At 32.5% G+C, this 21,894-nt stretch overlaps 5 protein-coding genes across 5 annotated transcripts; 4 read left to right on the top strand and 1 right to left on the bottom strand.

The window, feature by feature from the left end:
* Window positions 1-734: 734 nt before the first annotated feature.
* HELRODRAFT_167821 (hypothetical protein) lies at window positions 735-3,232 on the top strand (the record flags this gene model as incomplete). The annotated part of the gene is made up of 3 exons (XM_009013553.1): window positions 735-977; window positions 1,375-2,785; window positions 3,114-3,232. 3 exons carry the CDS (start codon window positions 735-737, stop codon window positions 3,230-3,232), a joined length of 1,773 nt encoding a protein of 590 aa, XP_009011801.1.
* Window positions 3,233-4,839: 1,607 nt separating this feature from the next.
* On the top strand, window positions 4,840-5,031 carry HELRODRAFT_148263 (hypothetical protein; the record flags this gene model as incomplete). Its single annotated transcript, XM_009013552.1, has 1 exon — window positions 4,840-5,031. A coding segment is annotated over one exon (192 nt), but the record flags the coding sequence as incomplete, so codon positions are not given.
* A 1,238-nt stretch (window positions 5,032-6,269) lies between these two features.
* On the bottom strand, window positions 6,270-6,521 carry HELRODRAFT_153320 (hypothetical protein; the record flags this gene model as incomplete). Its single annotated transcript, XM_009013551.1, has 1 exon — window positions 6,270-6,521. A coding segment is annotated over one exon (252 nt), but the record flags the coding sequence as incomplete, so codon positions are not given.
* A 1,548-nt stretch (window positions 6,522-8,069) lies between these two features.
* On the top strand, window positions 8,070-9,129 carry HELRODRAFT_133869 (hypothetical protein; the record flags this gene model as incomplete). Its single annotated transcript, XM_009013550.1, has 3 exons — window positions 8,070-8,222; window positions 8,813-8,930; window positions 9,035-9,129. Coding segments are annotated over 3 exons (366 nt in total), but the record flags the coding sequence as incomplete, so codon positions are not given.
* On the top strand, window positions 9,112-19,312 carry HELRODRAFT_190347 (hypothetical protein; the record flags this gene model as incomplete). The annotated part of the gene is made up of 20 exons (XM_009013549.1): window positions 9,112-9,210; window positions 9,453-9,607; window positions 10,257-10,588; window positions 10,693-11,636; window positions 11,849-12,036; window positions 12,126-12,206; window positions 12,340-12,568; window positions 12,810-13,018; window positions 13,412-13,590; window positions 13,804-14,018; window positions 14,216-14,354; window positions 14,668-14,759; window positions 14,923-14,968; window positions 15,278-15,477; window positions 15,572-15,815; window positions 15,962-16,278; window positions 16,379-16,558; window positions 16,688-16,814; window positions 16,926-17,279; window positions 17,745-19,312. 20 exons carry the CDS (start codon window positions 9,112-9,114, stop codon window positions 19,172-19,174), a joined length of 5,760 nt encoding a protein of 1,919 aa, XP_009011797.1. The 3' UTR covers window positions 19,175-19,312.
* Between the last annotated feature and the right edge of the window lie 2,582 nt (window positions 19,313-21,894).

Raw genomic sequence — 21,894 nt, 5'->3', positions numbered from 1 at the left:
TATAATATTTAATTTATTGTTAATCAATTTCTGTAAAAAATTTGTGTTTTTTTTTAATGTGATAAATATCTTTAAATAGATTATAGACTTTTTTAAATATTTAATATTATTTCTGTATAGTAATGCCATTTAGATATTGATATTTTAAACTATTTAATTATTCCTAATTAGTAGAAGTTTAAAATTTTTGGGTTTTGTTTTAATTCCACAAAATTTGAATTGTTTAAATCATGGATTGAATGAATTCAAAAAAATAAAAGAATAAATTAACATAATACAATTATTAAAATTATATTACATATTTTTAAATTTTTTCAATTCTTTGCAGTAGCTTAGATTTATTTGTTTTGATTGTGATTTCAACTTTAAATTTAGCTAAACTGATTACAAAAAAAAAATTTTTTTCTCAAAATTTTCCAACTAGTTTTATTTTATGGTTTATTGATTATAATATTATCGTTAATATTTTATTAAAAAATTATAAAGTTATTTTTTAATTTTTAAAAGACCAATTTCTTAGATCAATCAATTTGATAAATAAACAACTAGATTAAAGTTAAAAATTTTAACATTTGTAAGTTAGTGAATAATTTTTATAGATAAAATACCGCTTCTTGAAAACGAAACTTTAAATATTCAAATGTTGTTTTAATATTTATGATTTTAAAATAGACAGTTTTTAATTAATTAAATGTTTCGTTAAATTATTTTTTGCAGGAAGGTTTACGTTAAAAATGTCAGCAACTACTGCACAGAATGATATAGCAAGATCAAGCTCTCATTATCCTAAAAAACAAAGAAAAATAGACAGTTTTTTTAACCATTCTATAGCAACAACAGTCCCTAATCAGAATGAACAATGTGACCCTGAGGATATCTTTTATGACACCACTTTACCTGATCACTCTACATCAGTAACAAATAATATCTCAGCAGCAAAATCAAAAGTACCTGTACAGGCAGAATGTGTTTCTCAAGTCACACATACATCGTTACCTTTTGATCAGATCATCTCCAAAGATTTGAGCGGATCTCAAGACCCATCTGTTTTCAAAATTCATTGAGGAGCGCTGTTGAACATCGCGGAAATAGCGTTTTACAAGCTAATTGATTGATTGATTGAGATCCGCTCTGAAATTCGTAAGTGGTGGAGAAGTAGTCAGAGAAGTAGGTAGAGAGTTTCAGAGAAAAGGACCAGAAAAAGCAAAAGCAGATTTTACAAAAGAGTGTATAACACGAGTTAAGAAGAAACGAGGACAAGAAGACGATCGTAAACTGGTTCAATTAATTTATCTGATAAGTACTTAGGAAATAATTTAGATTGAGACTTATACATAGATGTGCAAGTTTTAAAAATTATTCTATATTTTATAGGTAGTCAGTGCAAGAGAACAAGATATGGAGATGTACAAAGGCTTCAAACTTGATGCTGCTTGGTTGCAGAAACACCATTCAGAACTGAAAGCAATAAAACTGGGTTCTCGTAAAGGTCTAAAATGCAAACTGTGCTACGATAACATTTCTGAAGCTAAAAAGTATGCTCGAAATGGTACTGTCCCAATAGCTGATGGTGTTCGGTGTGACGGCATGCAACAGCTTCGAAGAATTATTGATCACTTGAAAGGTGGTGCTCATAGTGCTGCACAACGGGCCGATCTTGCACGAAAGCAATGGACATGGGTAAAAATTTTGAAACAACACAATATTGAACTGATATCAACTCTTATTCGCCTTACAGTTGATGTACACAATGATTCAGTAACAAAAACGCTGTCAGCTTGGTCTTGGCCAAGTCGTTCACTAGCACAAATGCATGCAGAAAACCAAGTTAAGCAATACATTGATCACGGTTTTGATTGTGACTTTGTGGCGTTTAATCCACCCCAGTCAGCATTGCATTACAGAAATCCTGACCGGTACAGAGAGATATTATCATTTGTGTCCAAGCATGAATTGAGCAGAGTTATTCAAGCATTGAAAATCGCAGACTGTGTCGCCCTAAAAATTGACAAATCTGTTGATAAATACAATGCTGACGGTCTGTTTGTTACTACCAGATACATGGACAACACTAATTTTGAGATGAAAGCTAGTTTTCTGGGCGAATGCCACAGTGAGTTAAGAGGAGTAATTGGGATGGTCGATGCTTTGCGGAAACGTTTCCAGTATCTTGAAATTGAAGATGTCATTAAAGCAAAGATGGTGGGTCTTACGACAGATGAGGAAAATTCAAATACTGGACGTCACGGGGGGTTGTGGGTAAAGATGTTTGAGTATTTAGGGCACAACATGTTGACATTTTGGTGTATAGCTCACAGATCTGACCTGGCTTTTGAAAGCGTTGAAAACGTGGTTCCGAAGTTTCGTCATTGGTTAACAGATGTAAAAAATTTCGCTACTTATTTTCGTGGATCAAGCTACCGACAAGAAAACCTGCATGAAATTGCTGCAAATTTGGGTGAGACTGCTGAACATTTTCCACGGCATCATGAAGTTCGTTTTGAGGAGCACCTTGCCAATGTTGTACTTGCAGTTCTGTCTAATCATCAGGTGATGTGCGCTCACAGGAAGACAGTTGTACAACAAGGTGAAAATAATGAAAAAAATAATGAAAAGCAAAGAGCAAGAGGTTTTCTGAAGGATTGGTCCCAAACTTCATTCAACTTAAACATGAGTGCTGTTGCTTTGGATATCTTGCGACAGTTCACTGATTTACAAAAAGAAGCTCAACGCACGTTTGTTACCTTGGCTGATTTGATGCAAAAACGCGACCACGTACTTCAGCGTCATTCCATGAAATTTTGAAACAGTGCGTCTTGAGGTAATCACATGTGCAAAGAACTTCCTTGAGAGAAGGTTGGATGTCGATCAGGATTTACAAGTAAAGGCAATGGTAGATGTTGCCAATGCTGAAAATGCTGAAACAATGATCAAAGCCGGTCGGCAAATTGTATCAGATATTTTTGGTGATAATTATGTTTCAGAATTTGTAGATGATGCTGTTGGTTACTATTAATCATTTATTGCTTCATCTTTTAAGCCGCATGAAAGCAATACTGCCAAGTTGTACTTATTGCTACAAAAAAACAACACCGTCGTCTCTTTTAAACAAGCTGGTTCAAACATTTCTTATAACTTGCCCTCACAGCATGATCACGGAACGGGTAATTTCATGCCATACAGAATTAAAAAGCGACCTTCGATCATCTATGTCGAGAAATACTGTGAATGACCGATTATGCATTGCTTTAAATGCTATAGGTACCGCAAATTTTGATCCTCGGCCAGTGGTGGCTGATTTTCTTTCTTCAAAAACGAGACGATCGACTCTAACATATGATGAACTTTAAGTTTTTTAACACTGAAAATAACTTGTGATTAGCTAATTTAACATCAATTGTTTTTTTTGTGATACTGAGTCGTTAATAAAAAAAAGTCACTTATTTCAAATTGACAAAAGAGTTAGTGCATGTGCATTTTTAACGCATCAACATTTACATAAACATAAACAAAATCATGAACAATTTTTTATTGACAATTTAAATTAGACGTTTTGTCATTAGCTCATTCCTGGTTCAAATAAGCTTATTCCTTAGGCTTGTAATCTATGTTTTTACCGCAAGATTGAAGAATTGTATTCTTCCATGAAAAAAACTTCATTTTCATTAGAAAGTTGATGTAATATCTATTAGGCTTCCGTGATTTGAAAAGAATTGATACTATAATTATCATTTCCAAAACTTTTAAAACTTTGTCACCTAGTGAAAATTTCTTAGACAAGGCTCTGAATTTTTTAATTAAATCGAAGCTTATTTGAAAATGTATTCAAAATTTTTTTGAACAAACTGGCTCACGATGTCGAATTCACAATCTATTGATTTGTGTAGTGTACTTTATTGCATAGATTCTTAAATATATTAAATGTTGGTAATAGACCATAATTTTTACAATATTGTATAAATTCTACCGAATGTTTGGCGTTAATTTTGGATTAAACGTACCAATTTTACGCCAAACATTCGGAAGAATTTTTACAATATTGCAAAAATATATTAAAATATACTAATATATTATTATCAAGAAGTCTATGTTTCTATCACCGATCGTTGATAAAGGGTACGTAAAGCTTAAACTTAAAGTTGTAAAAAGGCTCAATAAACTAATTTAACAAATTATTTACAATTTTTAGCACCTAAATTTTGTTTATAAGTTTGTAACAAGTGATAAATTTAAAAATCCCTGAAAATAACAAAAAATTTTGTTAAAAAATCATTATAAAAGCAGCAGAAACAATTGTTTGTTTTATTCAACCAAATAATTAAATTAACTTCTTTGTTGAAAATGAGTTTTGCCTACAATATGCAAGAAGATGATTTTGAAGATGGCGAGGGTGTGTTTCGGTTTAACCTTAACCTTCTTGATGATTTAATTGTTCCAAACTCGATTTATCCATCATTTCAGCCAAATAAACTTGGCGATTCAATTAAGTACAGAGTTGTCACAACTGAATCACAGATGTTCAGTTGCCCCTACGATCAGGCAATGGACTCATACAACCAGGCAATGGATGAACTAATGCAGGCTGAGGTAACTGATGAGTTTTTATCATTTGGAAAAATTGAATCATCAGGGTTCTCGTCTGAGATGCAACCAATGATGGATACAACTTCAAATGCAGAAAACGTACTAAATGGTTTCTCGCATTCAATGGTTGATCTATCATTATCAATTAAAGAGTCAAAAATTCCGCAAAATATAGCGGCGCAATCAAAGTCTAAAACCAAACCTATCTCTGAAACCAAACCGATTAGTTGTGATAAGAAATTGGCTCACAAAGAAGTTGAACGACGCAGAAGAGAAACCTTAAATAGATGGATATTTCAGATTGCCAAAATTTTACCTGACTGTCCAACTGACAAAAAAAATTTTAATAAAGGAGCCATTTTATCAAAAACATTTGATTATATCACAAAACTCCAAGCGGAAAATAGAGAGCTCAAAAAATGTTTGAGAGAATGCAATGAAAGTCAAAGTAAGCTCAAATGAACAAACAATTAAATCATTGAGAGCAGCATTTTGGGATGGCATTTTTTCGAGTCTCGAATGTTGAACAGGAAATCAGCTGCACTTCGATCATGTGTAAAGGAATTGTAAATGGCAACAGCAGTTTTTATTATTATTTCAATATTATATTAAGTGTCAAAATTATAATGTAAAAGTTTACGCAACAAACAATTTCTTATTACAGTAAAGCAACTGAAATATGACTTGATCGATGTTTTCTTTAATCTTTTTTTACCAATAATGTTAAAATCGTGATATTTTATTAACTTAACATAAACATAAAATGTGGTCAACCACATGATCTAAAAATAAGTAAATGGTCTAATAATAAAACATCTCTGTAATATATCCATAAGTCTGAAATTGTAAAAAATATTTCAGTGTCTAGATATCTGAAATTCTTTAAGGGCTGTGAGTCTTTAAAAATTCCTGAAAATCTGTTGTGAAAGATATCTTTGAGGCATAAAATGAAAAATCCCGAAAACAAAATTTCAAATCGATTCCTAAAAAAGTTAAAATAAAACTTTCTGAAAGATGTCAACTTGGCATACAATAATGATTGGCTATAATCATACATCATAAAATATATTCGTAAACTTTGAAATATTGAAAATAAATATAATAAATTAATGAAATTTGTACAAACACACACACACACACACATATAGATATATATATATATATATATATATATATATATATATGTGTGTGTGTGTGTGTGTGTGTGTGTGTGTGTGTGTGTGTGTGTGTGTGTGTGTGTGTGTGTGTGTGTGTGTGTTGGTAATAGATCATAATTTTTACAATATTCTATAAATTCTACCGAATGTTTGGCGTTAATATGTTTGTAGTTCGTTTTTTCTCACTAAAGTTTTTTGATGAACGTTATATATATATATGTATATATATACACACAAATATTTATATGGCGCTAATTGATAGTTTTTCAAAATATATATATATATATATATATATATATAGAAAAAGTTTATACAAACTTAACAATGCGGAAAATGCGGTGATATTTCTTAATATACATAAAAATTTACGACCGTCGACAAATATAATGATTGCCACTTTTGCAATATAAACGCAATATTTTTAAAACATTTTTATTAAGTACATTCTTTAATAATATTCATGTAATGAAATGTTATCAATTTTAAAAAATAAATCTTCTTTCATTGCAGTTTATAAAAGTTATTTCAAAATTCATCAATAACGAAATTAATGTCTAAATCTTGCAAAATTGTTTTTACGATGCATAGAATTGCAAGATAATTTAACCTTTCTTCGGACATTGTCGAACGCAAATAGTTTTTAATGCGCTTTAAACAAGAAAAAGATCGCTCGGCCGAACAGTTTGTAGCAGGAGTACAAGTGTACATCCGAAGTGCAATGTCTACATTTGGATATACACACTGCAAGTCATTCAATCTTATCCATTTACACAAATCAATTGGAGTGTGTGGAACTGCATTCTTGTCTAAGGTAGCCAAATGAAACTTTAAATGTAACAGTTCAGTATTTAAGGTATCGTCTAGATCGTTTGGAAATAAAGATCTTAATCCATCCGCTGCAATCTCTAGCTCACCCACTGACAATGTTTTGAACTGTACAATTGCTTTGAAATTTTCATTAATTTCTACATAAGCGTTTCGTTTCTTGTTCATTTCAGAATTTAAGTTATCCACAATTACCAAAAATATGATTACACGAAAATTTTCTCGAGTGGTAAATTCTGTTCCATTGTCAACTGATTCGTCGTAATGCCGCTTCCGTTTTCTTAATGGCGGTACCTTGTAGTCATCAACTAAAGACAGGACTTTTCCTTTTTTTTCATAATCCTCAAATCTTTCTCTGAGTGATTCAAACAACGTTAAAAGTGAGTCGTAAATTTCGATTACAGTCGATAGATCAATGTCTACTTTTTGAAGTTTGACGTTAGACTTGTTCAGACATTTTAAAACAAAACCCCACAATTCTACCATAATTCCGGTTTCAAGAAAACTCAAATTAGAAATAATTCCTCTATCCTCAGCACGAGTTTCTGGTTTAAATCCTTTTAAAGTATCAATTTCAATAATTATTTTTATTCAACTTGAATATTTTTAAATAATAATTTTTGAAAATTTGCCACCCCCCAAAATTTGCCGCCCCAGGCCGGTGCCTGTGCGTTAATCCGCCACTGTATATGAGATATGAAAGAGGCACGAGCAACTAGACGAGCAGCAGAGTTAAAAGCTTCACTTAAAAGATAGAGTATAGAATCAGGAAGACCATAGTAGAACGAGTTACAATAATCAATCCTTGATAAGACTAGCGAAGTAACATGAAGGAGAAGAGTAGGATCATCAAGAAAAGGCAAAAGTTTTAAATTCTACAGTATGCAATAGAATAAAGAGCGTTAAAGTCATACATATAATTTTTTAATTTGAAGAATATCAGATTATGGATAATAATTTAATAATTATTTATAATTATTTTTTAAGTATATGGATCCATGACAGCTAAAAATGACGCAAATGCTTTCCGATCGACGTCTGAGTTTTATTGATTAGGTACAAATTCCATTTTTTTATTCCAGGTTCAACAATTTTGAATGCTTATATAGCGCATTTAATAATCCAAAACTATGTGGTTGAACCACGGTTGAACTTAGTCCTTAGTATGTGAGTTGAACACCTATATTTATACTGCGCATCTTTATTTTAACTACGTTACCTTTTAAATTTAAATTCTATCAGATTAGGTTATAAAATATCTAAGTATAAACTATATAGTGTGAAATAGTATATATACTGATATTTATGCGTTCATAGTGTGGTAAAGAAGTGCCAAACGGAATAAACTTGAACTAAGATGAATGCTCTACTCAACGGTGCGCTTCGTAAACAATCATACTATAATTTAATTTAATATAAAATTAATTTTTAGCCTTGAAAATTATATAGAATATAGATCCTGCTAGTAAAATGGCTGTATATGTTAATAATAGCAAATTTTCGCCAATCGGTGTGTTTTGGGATATCGAGAACTGTCCAGTGCCAAGCAACTATTCCTCCCTATTATTTGTCAATGAAATAAGAAACAGGTTTTTCAACGAGCACGTTGAGGCCGAGTTCATTGCGGTATGCGACACTGAGAAGCAAAACAAATATGTCCTGATGGAACTGAATTATGCACAGGCTTGACTTTTTATTCTTTTTTGTTAATCTTCTTACTTAATGAATAAATAAAAAGTTTCATAAATAGTAATAAAAATAATATAATAAAAAAATAAATTATTAATAATAAATAATAATAATAATAAACTTATCATAAACTATCTATACACTTATAGTTATACAGTGTTGGTACTTTACTTAAATAGAATATTGTTGTATATTGCATTTGTGTGCAGTATAAATCTGCAGTTGAAAATTTACTAATTGTGGTAATGTTTGTCTAAGTATGATGAATTAATTCAACTAACAAGTTCACTTACACTAGAATGCTGGTTACAGCAATTAATAAATCATAAGCTTTGAAATATCCATAATGTCATAATCTACACAAAGATAGGAATATTCAAATTTATTTTCAATTGCTTATCTGTCTGTTTAATTTAATCAATATTTTGGACATTTTGTTTATCTTCTTGGGTAGACTTTTTTATATTTTTCACTTTAAAAAAATCATAAAATCAAGGAACTTGGTGTGAGAATAATAATAGATGAGTTAAAAAAAATCTAACCATGTACATGTGCAGGTGACAGTGGTGCATGTCTGTGCACTGAGCAAGAATTCTGCAGACGACAAATTAAAACATTCAATGAGGAAGTTTGCCGCATTTCATTCATCACCCAGCACAGTAATTCTTATATCGAGTATGCTCAAGTTAATTGTAAAGATGTAAATTGTCTGAAAATGTAAACAGTTATTCATGTTAAAAAATTAATTTCATGTTCATAATTTGATTAAATTATTAAAGGTGATGTAAACTTCTCGCCTGAAATAAGCGACCTCAGGTACATACACAAGTTTGAGACCATTGTGATACACAATGAAATGCCTTCAAAAGCGCTGACTACCATTCCACACGAACACTACCTCATGACTGCATTCTATGTTGACTTTGAAAATTTTGTCATGCCTCCTGTGTCTGAGGTGCGAGAATTTTCACGGTTTTATTATGTTGTTATCACCAAATTTTTAAATTACTCATTATTTATTTAACATTGATTTTGTTGTGATGTAATAGAACATTATTTTGCGGATTAATTTCTATATTTATTATTTAATTAACATTGATTTTGTTGTAAGTAATAAACATTAGTTTGCTGATTAATGAATTAATTAATGTGTTCTTGCAAACATTAAAATAATGTAAACTTACACGACACTTCAAGACGTTGATCCTTGTTGACAACTTGCCACTCGATGTAAACTACCAAAACTTGAGTCGAGACATTGAGCAAATGTTCAAAAATGGCAAAGGAAAAGTGATGTACATCATCAACAAAACTGCTCTGGTGTGCTTCCCCTCCTGGGAAGCTGCTTTCAGGTCTGAACTCCTCTCCAATTATTTCATATTGTCATTATTATTATTTTTTGTTGTTGTTTTATTCATAATTATTTTTGTTATTGTAATTTTTATATTCCATAATCGTATAAAACTTCAATTTCAAGTTTATAGCTTTATAATGATTTAATCTTGTTAAATAAGTGTTGTACATTGTATAGAACATACATTTTTACAATAAGAATTAATCTACCAAATAATTTCATTGCCAATGTAAACTTTTATTCAAAAATGTTTCAGCAACATTTTATTTCTAAGTTGATCAACTTTTTAACTCATGTGCTGAAAATATTTCAACAATTTATAAACAGTATGAAAATTTTTTTTTTAAACCATGCTTACAACATGTATTAAGGATTGTCTGTTTCATATGTTAGGTTCCATGTTATGTACATACGTGACTAAGCTTTTTTATTTTCTCAAAGTTGAATAATTTTTAGTTTAAAAATTGAGTTGTACGAACCTATTTTGAAATTTTATTTTATAGCATTAATTTAATATTTTTAAGAGTAATTTTGTAAAAGATTACAATTATTATATCAACTGAACTTATGTTGTGAAGAGAGTGACATGCATTCCCATTATAACAGTAAGAATTATTTTTATGCCGAACTTTTTCTTGAATTTTCAGATCAAAAGTAAGGTTTTATAATGAATGCTTGCATGGAAGAAGAATAAAAATCCATCTACTGGTTGGAGTGGACAAGAACAAGTTGCTCCTGAATATGTTTGAGCAATCATTACTAAGTGGAAGCACATTAATTAATGGTAGTGCCTTCTGTAATGCTGAGATAGAAAATCATTACTACAATCCAAAAGTTGTTGCCAATTTCAAAAAGAATTTGCAACTTCAGTTAGAGTACTTACAAAATAAAGTGCTTCCAAAGTCCATTAGGGATTCCCCATTTTGGAATTTTGGGTTAACAAGTTTAACAAAAGACGTTGATTTCGGTGGGGATGATGGTATCTAGATTTTGAATTATTTTTTTAGTATTTCATCGCATACCAACAATTGTTGTTTGTATGTTTGCGTTTATTTCTGTTAACTTTTACTTTTTTTTATTTAGGAGACAATGTAAAGAAAACATACCCCCATCAAAGCTCGTTAGATCTTGTTCATGAGAATGAAAATGGGAAAAATACTATTTCTCACATCAATAATATTAAAGATGTCATTTCAAATTCTGCAGCAAACAAATTTGTTGTGGCCCAAGTTTTGTCACTGAACAACAGCTTAAAACAACACACAGCTGACACCAACAGCACTGCCCCCGACACTGCATTCAGTGAGAAAGTTAACCAACAACAAAATTATAAAAACAAGGTTAGCAACAACAACAACATTACACAAAATAGTAAAGTGAATTCGCCAAGAAATTTAAATATGGATGATTCTGGTTACCCATCCGGTTCTGCGGAATCCAACTCAACCACGTGTAACACAAAACCCTACAGACAGGCGGTGACCTCATCTCAAACTACTTCATCTACTGCCGTAGTATCATTGGCTCATTTCCACCATCATTTCAGTCACCACAATTTATCTCCTCGCTCGTTTTATAGTGCCGGAAATGGAAACAGTGCTGCATTCCGGAGAACTCCAGGAGCTCGTCGACCTGCATTGCAACAGCAGCAGTATCTCGGTTTGAATGGCAACAATACTATTGAAAAACTGGGTCATTTGAAACCTCAGCCATTATTCTCCAGATTGAGTTCAAATGCTGGTGATGTGGCTGGAATAAAATTTAAAAAAGGTAAAGACTATTCAACTGTCTTCACAGAGAGATCCCCAATGAGAAATGGTGATAAGAATTCCAAGTCGATCAGTAGCAGCAACCTTATTTGCACTGGCTCGAAGGAGTGCTATCACAGCAACAATGTTGCTGTAGGAGGAATCAAGAAGGGTGCAAGCAGTTCAGCTGGAATCAATCTTGTGGTATCTAATCTGGATTACAACATCAGCACACATGAATGGAAGAAGATTTTAAGTTCGGAATTTCAGAATGTGCAGGTTAGATAGGCAGGTTATTTCAATAATATCAGCTTATCACTTTTTCATCATCTTTTTAATTTTTATCTTCAAATATGCAAGGAATGTTTGAAATTTAAAAAAAAACTGTTTTAGTATGAAATCTTTAAAATTTATAATAAAGAAGTAATGAATATTTTCACAATTTTGTGATTGATTAAGCAAACATCTTCAATATTAAAACTTTGTTTCAGGTGAATTCTCTGGCAGTTCAGATGCAGGCGAACAACACGAGTATTGCCACTGTGAATGTTGCCTCTCTCGAAGACGCAAGATACATAGTCTCACAGTTTCACAGAAAGAAGATTGGATACAAGAGGATTCATGTGGCTATCTTGAATTCTGAATCAACTGCTGTAACATCTCCACAAAATACCATCAAGTAAAACTATTTTTGAGATTGTATTGTTTCACTATTTTCTGGTTGCTTTTTACAAAACTTGTCATAAATTTGTATTTTCTATTGTTCAGGTCTGATATTGTAAGTCTACTAAGTTCCATTCCTGGCAAACGACTGCCACTCTTCCAATTCTTTGAACTTTTTGAGAAAAGGTTAGCACTGCACGTCTGTCTGTGTGCTGAAGCGTTCAATAATTTCTATTCTAATAACATGTTTGGGAAGTATAACAATGAATCAATTAATGTTGAAATGCGAGCTTGTTAAGACTCAATTTTTGTTATTCAGATACCAGAAGAACATTAGCATACTTGATCTGCAGAACTTGCGAGATTATGTGAGGATTACTGATCAGGAAGGCTTAGGCAAGGTCGTCTTGTTGAAAGCATCAGCAGACGCATGTAGCAACAGCAGCCACTGCAACCATAATAACGCCCACAACAAAGATGCTCATAATCACAATTATGTTTCTACACCTGCTTGTGCCGATGTTGGTGGCTCGTGTAACGAATTGGAGGTTCTAACTGATATATTTCCTTTGTTGTCAAACATTCTATTGATACCTTGTTGCTAGCTTATAAAGATGTTCAGGCTTTGTGGGTTGATTGATTTTAATACTTGTTTTAATTATTTATTACCGAATCACCTTCAATTGTAGTACATGCATCAAAATAACTGTAGGCAACTACGATTTTGAAATAATCAGGTGGAAATTTGCGAACTATAAAAAAACTAAAAAATTTTTTATGACATTCCAGAATGGAATCAATCGTCAAGAGTCTGCATTACTAGCCGCAACGACCTTGCCAGTATATTGCCAAAGAAAATGTTGCGAACATACAGACAGATTAGCCTGGATTCATATCGACATGAGCCTTGATCCCAAGGTCAAACTTCTTCTTCGTAGTTTCTCCTCTCAGCTGCACAAGTTGCTTCAATGCCATGAGGGAAGTATGCCTCTGAACAGGTATATATATATATGCTCATACATTTGGCAATCTCTTGTTTGTAATTAGCAGTGTATATATGCTTATAGTAATAAACCTAGATGTATGCTTTCATGTTTTGTTTGTGTGTTGTGCATTAGCAGTTACGTAAGCATTTATTCATTCATTGTAATATGGTTGATCATACAAATAATTTTTTTTTCATCAATCAATCAATCTTTGTTTTGCGTCCAGAGATTCATAATCTGACAAATGCAGAAACTGTTACACATGTTTTCAAAACTCTTGCTTAGCTAGCTCTTTGAATGTTTGAATAAAGTTGTTTAAATATAAAGGATATAATCAAGTTGAAGAAAAATGAGCTAGGTGGATGTTTTGGTTAAAAATTTGTAAGTATTATATCTTCCCAATAGTTTTCCAGCTTGTTATGCTCGTGAATTCTCGCCTCTGAGCCTGGAGGTGTCGGGAGAAGGTGTGTCCCTGGAGCATTTGATTACGTGTGTGCAAGGAGTAGAAGTCACCGTCGTCATGACAACTGGGGTGAAGAAGATACAGTGGGCTGAGAAGAGGTCCACATCTCCCATTGATGGAGGTCGTTTGTGTTGCGATGTCATTTTTCATCTATTTTTCTTTGCTGTTATTTGTTTGGTGATGGCACTTTGCAATTTTTGAGTGTTTTGGAATCTTCTTTAAATTTAACTTTTCTCAGAATTGTCAGTTTATTAAATTTATATCAGGCCACTTAAATAAATTTTCAATTGTATGAATAGTTTTCTTTCACGATCGAGTACCTATAAAATCACAGTGAACACTGCTTGGCTGAGCCCTCAGTTGGACGAGCCTCTGACACAAGTGGGCCATGAACTCACTGAACTAATCAAAAGTCAACCTGATTGTGTTGTGCAGTTGAATTCATTCAGTGCATGCTACCAACGTTACTTCGGCAGACAGTTCAGGTGCTCAGATTTTGGATGTGCTGATATTTATGAATTGGTTCAGTCACTGTCTCATGTTATTCAGGTAACATATTTTTCTTCTGTACATTTTTCTTCTTTATATTGTAACTCTCTAGTATTATCATTAACCAAGTAATTTTGTGAGTCAGTCATTTCCGTGTGTTGCAGTTAAAATTTTTCTTAAAATGCATTTGCCTTGCCAATGTTCTGAAAGTTGCAGAGTGACATTTAAAAATATTGCTGCTCTCATTTGACCACTAGATTCTTGGATCGGGTCCCAGCAGCTGTTTGACACTGACCCACAGAGCACAGGTTAAGAGATTTTCATCGACATTGCTGAGGATTTTGAAATGTCAGCCAACCAAATCTTTAAATGTGGAAGAACTTTCAGATGCATATTGTTAGTTCATTTTGTGTTTGAATCAACTGTCAACATTTTTCATTTGACTCTAACTTTTTAGTTGCTTTATTGAGTTAGTTTTATTCTTGTTAATTTTTCAATTTTCCTCGCCAAATGTTAAATAAATATAATAAATATATACAACACGCTTTTTTTTATAAACGCAAATCTTTATTGGTAAACGTTTTATAATAGCCAAGGCTTGCTCGATAAGTATCTGACATGATATTTTATTGATATTTACAATAAAGAATATAATGAAAAATTTGGGATAGGTGAATAATGTTGATGAAATCTTTTTCGTCTCATTCAGCTAAAGTCTTGGATCGTTCCTTGAACATAACAGAGTATGGTGTCTGCTATGTGGAGGATCTACTCATTGAGTTACCGGACGCACTCATCATGGTTGTTACTGATGATGAGGATGATGATGATGATGTGAAAATGATGGTGGTGGTGATGATGCTATCAAAAGTTTATTTTGTTGTTGGTGATAAGGATTTTAAGAATCATTAGTGTCGGTAGTGTGATGGTCATAGTGAAATATCAATATCTGCAATTGTTACAGATAATAAGAAATGAACAGGGTATTATTTTATCCATGCCGAGAAAAGGTGAGTCTGAATGAGAAATTTTTCATTTAACACACTGTCTCTACCATTGCATTTTAGATAACTTTTCTATTTATTTCTTCATCATCATTGATAGGAAATACAGTTCTGGAAAATGCAATACCTTTATGTTGATGTATGTAAATTATTATAGTTCTAAAATCGTTTCGTTTTCCTAGCAAGCGTCAGAGCAAGCAACCGACTAAAGAAAATTTTATTGAATTTTATAATATAGCTTATGTCTTTATATCTCCTGTTCCCATCTTACTTTGTTCAGAACATTATTAACAAATACTAATATATATCCATAAGAAAAACTTGAAGAGGATTCGCCATCTATAAAAGTTTTCATTAAGAGGTACTCGGACCTGCTGAGTGTCTCTGAAAATTATCAACTTTCAACTTTTGAACTGGAAAGTGCTTTTGAAAAGAAGTACAAGTACAAACTCGATGTCACAAACACTGGAATGAATTTGCTCGAAATATTTGAAGCACTGCCCGAATACTTCAAGGTATTTTTTGGCTTAATTTCACAGCAGTTACTTTTTGTTGTTTCTTTGATATAAACAATATTTATAGAAAGAAATGTTTAAATATTTATTTTAGATAGTTGAAAGTAACGGTGCAAAATATATAAGCCTTTCAAACTGCCAAATGATTCAAGTGGCGGAGGAAGAGTTTGACAGGGTAATCGAGGATGTGCTCAACAGAAGTGGCAGATTTGCACTTACCTTCAATGATTTTTTGAGTGCATACAGCGACATCTTTCAACGTCCGCTCAAGTTGTCTGCCTTCGGAGTTCACAGCATCTCTGCACTTGTCTCTAAGATGTCTGGCAACATTTTGGTTGGTGTCTGCTTCATTTATGCTTTCATCACGTATTTGTTCAATTCTATTCTTAATGTTAAGCCCATGATTAGGCAACTAAAATTTGAATTATTTTTAGTGCTTTTGTGTTGGTATTGATAGATATGAATTTAACAAATGGGCAGATCGAAAGAAGAGGCAATCAGAATCTGTTAACAAGCAAAAAATATTTGCATAGAAAGTCGGCCATTACATCAAAACTCCAGCACGCTCTTCCAATAAATAGCAAGAAGAGATCTGACAAGTCGGCACTTGGTGATGCTGATGATGTGGACAGCAAGTGCTTGAATGTTCTCCTCCTTATCATGGAGTTCTCTGATGGAAGTGTGGCCTTTGACCATTTACAAGCCTTGTATAATTTTCATTACAAGCGTGGTGGGAGGAATGAGGAGCTGACCATTGAGTACCTGGCCAGGCACATGGCAGATTACGTGACCATCTCCAAGGTTTTCACTTTTGCAGTAATATTTCCATTATTATTATTATTTAACGCGTTTCAAGATAACATCAATCTTTTTTTATAAAATTTTACAATTTTTTAATGGGATATTATATCAGGGGCCCACATTACGTTCGTCATCATCTCCGTCACCACCATTTGAGACACTTGTAAAGTTGACTCCGGCCCAGATGTTTGCCAGAGACATACGTCTGATGCTGCTGAACATCCCAGAACAGCAGACACCCATGTCTCAATTGGAGGACGAATATAGGAACTTCTTCAAGTATGCCTGCCTAACTCTGTTATGGTTATACTAACTTCATGTTATGATTATGCAAATAAAACATGAAACTCATAATTTGTTGTTGGTTAAATTTTTTTATCAATTAATCTGTTATGATTTAAAATTTAGAGTTTCTTTGATTCCCGCTTCCTATGGACAGCAGAGTTTGGCCTCGTTGATCCGCTCCATCTCTCATGTCGTCACTTTTGACGGTCGACTTTCAAACTGGAATGTCTGTCTCAGACCACATTTCAGGAGTCAGTGCTTCATTAATTAATTAACGTCCGGTTTTGTAAAAAAAAGTATTTCAATAATTAAATTAACACTGTTCATTAGAACAACTGAATGTATGAATATATATTTTTCAGAGCATTTGGACAAAAGCAACAGTGCTCTTAATACAAAACCAAATGACAATCTTGACGATACTGCACGCCACTCTTTTGTTGTAGATGCCAGAGCCAGTTCCAACTCATGTGTAGAAAGCTTTAATGGCAGCAAGGTGCACAACAACAGTGACATAAGTGCCACCATGAACAAGGGCATAATTAGGAAGGATTTGAACAACACAGTCACCAATGTCAACAACAGAAACATTTTCATCAACGACTTCAAGGACTTGCTGTCTGGTCCAGTGCCTTCTTGCATCCCATCACCCATCTTAGAACCGCAATACAATACACAGTCGTTCATGAAATTAGAATCTAAAAAATCTATGCAAGGTGTGTTTTCGTCAGCTTATATTTTTTATCTTGGTGTAACAAATCATTTCAAACTTGGTGTGTTTGTTTAATTGTTTAATTAGATTGGGTTTAAGTTTAATGGCAGCCTTTGTAATTTTTGAACAATGCTTTTAAATAGTCACTGAAAGACGCATACAATTGTTGGTTGGTTCTGAAATTATATTTTAAAGGCTTGGTTTTTGAAAGGTTATGTTTTCCAGAAGGTAATTATTGCATGTAAAAACTGCTATTAAATATTTCATTTACTTCTCATTCATTCATTCAGCAGTTCCATTCGAGCTAACTATTACACTTTTTTTTACTTCAGTTTAAAAATGACATATCATTAAATTACACTACGGTTACATTACATCACATATCATTTCAATCATTGGACACTACCTTGTTTAAAAAATATTTCATTTGCTTATATTAAAAGAATTATTATTTGAATTGAATTTATAGATTTGTTGACACTGACACAAGATGAAAAAAAAGGTCTTAAAACTCCACTCTGTCGAACTCCTGTTTCTGAACTTCTTGCATTTGCAGCACAACTCCTGCCCTCTGATGTCTTCAGACAGTCGGGTCTTGAGGAAAGAAGTACAACAAAATTTGATAAAGTTGAAAATATTTTTAAGAATAAAGATTTCAAACTCGATGGAAATGACTTGTCGACCGCTCAAAAATGGAACTTTCCACGTTCACAAACAGTTAATTTTTATTCGAAATTTAACAACCTTCCCGGCTGTAAAGGAAATGCAGATAATTCTACTGAGGCACAAATTTCTTGTCGGTGGCCCATAAAGTCACATCATTTTGCAGGATTTTCTGATCCCACTCCATTAAATTCTAATGTTGATTTCCGCTACCAACCGCTCTTCAATAGAATTGTAAGTCATAATAACTTCTGTCTCGATGACTCATTCTTGAATGACCATCTCAACAACAAATTCGGGTTGACTAGAAATGTAAACAGGCGTTTTAGCTTGATTGACAGCATAAATCTTTTCTCAATGGAGAAAACAAGTGCGCAACATTCAGAAGACGAAAATCAACATCTACACACACCTCCAGCCATAAAATCCTTATTGAATGATAATACCAACGAACAATGTTTTCGATTTTTACCAAACGACAAACAATCGACTCCTAACATTAAGTTGATAGCTGCTGGTGATCTGTCTCGAGCCAGCTGCACTCATCTGCAGAACAGTCTACCGCAGCCTGTCCTCCACAATCAATCATGTAGCAGCGCCTCTCAACTAACTGTTGATAAAACAGCGAATAGCCTGCAACGTGTCGACAAACTTTCTCAAATCGACAGTAAAAATCGACAATTCGTCAATGAAGCCTTACTCAGAAAAGATGAAGTTTTGCCACTTCAACTAGAATGCAACACTCATCGTCATGATATTACATTACGTGGATCGAACATCACACAACACTGCAGTACCGTGGAATCTAGCGAAATTGAACGCCAGCATGCTGCTGTTGACGCCATATTTCAAAGTGATATTATTTTGCTACCTCACAACAACGCTTCACAAAACTGTTGTTCTCCACAACGTAACGATCTCGTTCCACACTTCAGCAACACTGCACAACGTAATAACAAAACTTCTGATCAACAGAACACTCCAAAACAACATTACAACACTCCAACTCGTCACTGCAACATACCACGTGAAAGCAGTAACACACCACAACATAGCAACAACATCTCACAACACGGCAACAACGGCATTTCACAACATGTCAACCAATCACCACATGCTGGCTGCTTCACACCCCAGAGTTTCAACAAAGGCAGTTCATCCGTCACTAAATTGTCTGACGGCTCTGCTAAAAGATCTCGAATAGTCGCTAATTTTAATTTGTCGGCGTCATCTTAGATATAAAAATCCATTTTTTCGAAGATATTTTATGTTTTTCTTGGATTTATTTTTTTTCTAGCGTATTGTATCATCAACGGTGATATTAAATGCCAAGTCATATCTTAAACAGTATCATGTCTGGATGGGTGTCTGCATGGATGTCTACGTTTCATCATGTATATTTCTTTGTTACTGTTTGCAAACAGTCAACTACTTTTTGAACATTTATTTTTCACATTATTCACATTATTTGTTTGTTATCTTTCTCATCATAAATTATTCGCATAGGCAATTATGTTTTTGCTTGCCAATAAACCGGTTGGCAGTTTTGTAGCCGTATATTTTTGTTTGTGTTAATCACTTTATTAATATGTTCCCTTTTAATATTGGTATTTATTTATGAGAAATTGTTTATGAGTTTGTATTTAAATGTAAAACCATTTCCACATTTCATCAAATCACTGTATCATTCTAATTTTTACATCTCCTGAACATTTAGTGGTTAAAAATGATATTGAAGCTTCACATTCGTGTACCGTACTTATTTAAATTGTCTTTATATGTTCAAATACATTTTTTCTACGTTGATTATGGTTAAATTAATTTGACTAAACATTGCTTTTAAACGAAAAACACCTTTCAACACTGTTAATATTATTTTTTATGATGTACTTAAACACTTTAAGATATGATCAGTTGTTTGATATATACTTTTACATCTAGCGTTCGAACGAGCAAATTAATGATACTAATAACAATTATATTTATTAAAAGCACACTTCCAGAGTCTCAATTTTGCTTATTGCAAATTAACTGAAATAAAACGAGTATCATAATTTTGAAAAAACATTAGCTACAGTAATCAAGTAACAGTGAAATGTTTAACATTGTTAGAGTTCTCCGTGACGGCATCATCAGCTCATCGTAGTTTTTTTGCAGAATGTTTCGTGTATCATTTTCATTAGTCAACAGTTTTGAAGTACTTCCTTCTCGTGCCAGTCAAACTTCAGAATTTATGTATGTTTCTGAAAATATTCTTCCAGAATATCATTTGGGAAGAATGCCAGTGTGATTTATTTTGGTTTGATATTTTGTATTTAATGAATTTTGTGGCTAAATACGCTGATAATACTTAGTCACCGTTTTGAGCTGACAATGTTGGTTATGATCCAACGACTTATGAGGCCTACAGTAAATTTTTATAAGTTTTCAACAGATTTGACTAGAGTATATCAGTAAACCAGCCTAAAAAACCATCCAAACCGTTTGTATTAATTGCAGACCATAAATCAAATTCTAGGCCTAATGTCATGCACGATTGATTCTAATATATTGGCCTAATGTCGTGCACGATTAATCTGGTCTTAATAGCAAGACTCATTCTCCTTAAAAAGTGACTGCGATGATATTGATGGACTTTGCCGATGCAATTTTTGATTAAAATGACTAGTACACGGAATCTATATGACACTGATAAACGTAAAACGATACTGCAGCAGTTATAGTATTTAAAATCCATCCAGTTATAAATTTAGAAATAACCAATGACTTTACGGAAATATTTCAGCTGGTGCCGCTGATATAATTTAGTTTCGAGTAAGAATTACCGCAACAGTTAAGAAAACACTGAAATTTTTGTAACGTTTTTTGTAAACTTAACAGCATCGAAAACTGAAGGAATCATGATTCAAAAAAAGTTAAATTAGAAGGGATATCTTAAAAATTAAAGATTGAAGGAATGATGATTTTAAAAAAATAAAATTAGAATGGATATCTTAAAAATTAAAGATTGAAGGAAAGATGATGCAAAAAAAAAGTAAAAATAGTAGAGATATCTTAAAAATTATGCACGGTTCAGGCACATCGATACAACAGGTTGAATACGGATAAATGCATTAATAATAATGATAACATCAGTGCATTTCAGCCTCAAGTTTAATAAGAAACAAAAAATAAAAAATAATTTGGATTACCGACTCAATAACGATGAGATGCAGAGATATTTCTAAAAAAACTATACACAGTATAAATATATATATATATATATATATAATAAATTGATATTTATATTTTATATACATATATATTATATATACATATGCAATTTTTATTGGCCCATTATAATCTGAAAAATCTAAAAAATCATAAATCGAAATAATGCATGTTGTATTGGCACATCATATGCGAAAGAAGACTAAAAATCATAAAGTATACATAAATATAATTTTTAAAATTAATATATATATATATACATACACACACATACATATATATATATAAATTGTTTCAATATTAGTAAAATTACTGGAAACAAAATGTACGTACATTTAAATTTTTCCGCAAAAACCTTCATCCGTTGTTTTAACTTGCAATAAATAAAATATATAAACAAGCACAAATATGCTCATTGATACAAACACATATTTTAAAATATAAATGAATATAAATATATATAATATATAAATGCTCCATATACAGGCATATATTGGGTAAACATTTACATTTATTAAAATAAATAGAACGCGTATACGTTCTATTGGCATTGGAAATGTTTACGGGTAGATGCTGTACTACTGTACTACTGTAGTGCCTTGTATACGCTCGTTCACTGTTCGTGAGTGCTTTGTCAACCAGACAATATTAAATATTAACTATAATCCTTATTATTATTAAAAATTCTTTGGACGTCATGGCAAATCAATAAAAAAATCAATAAAAAGAATGATAACATTAACAGA

This window comes from Helobdella robusta (assembly GCF_000326865.2).
Source record: "Helobdella robusta unplaced genomic scaffold HELROscaffold_12, whole genome shotgun sequence".
Taxonomy (NCBI): Eukaryota; Metazoa; Annelida; class Clitellata; order Rhynchobdellida; family Glossiphoniidae; genus Helobdella; species Helobdella robusta.
Note: the sequence above shows the minus strand (reverse complement) of the source record. Positions and strands in the feature narration are given on the sequence as shown.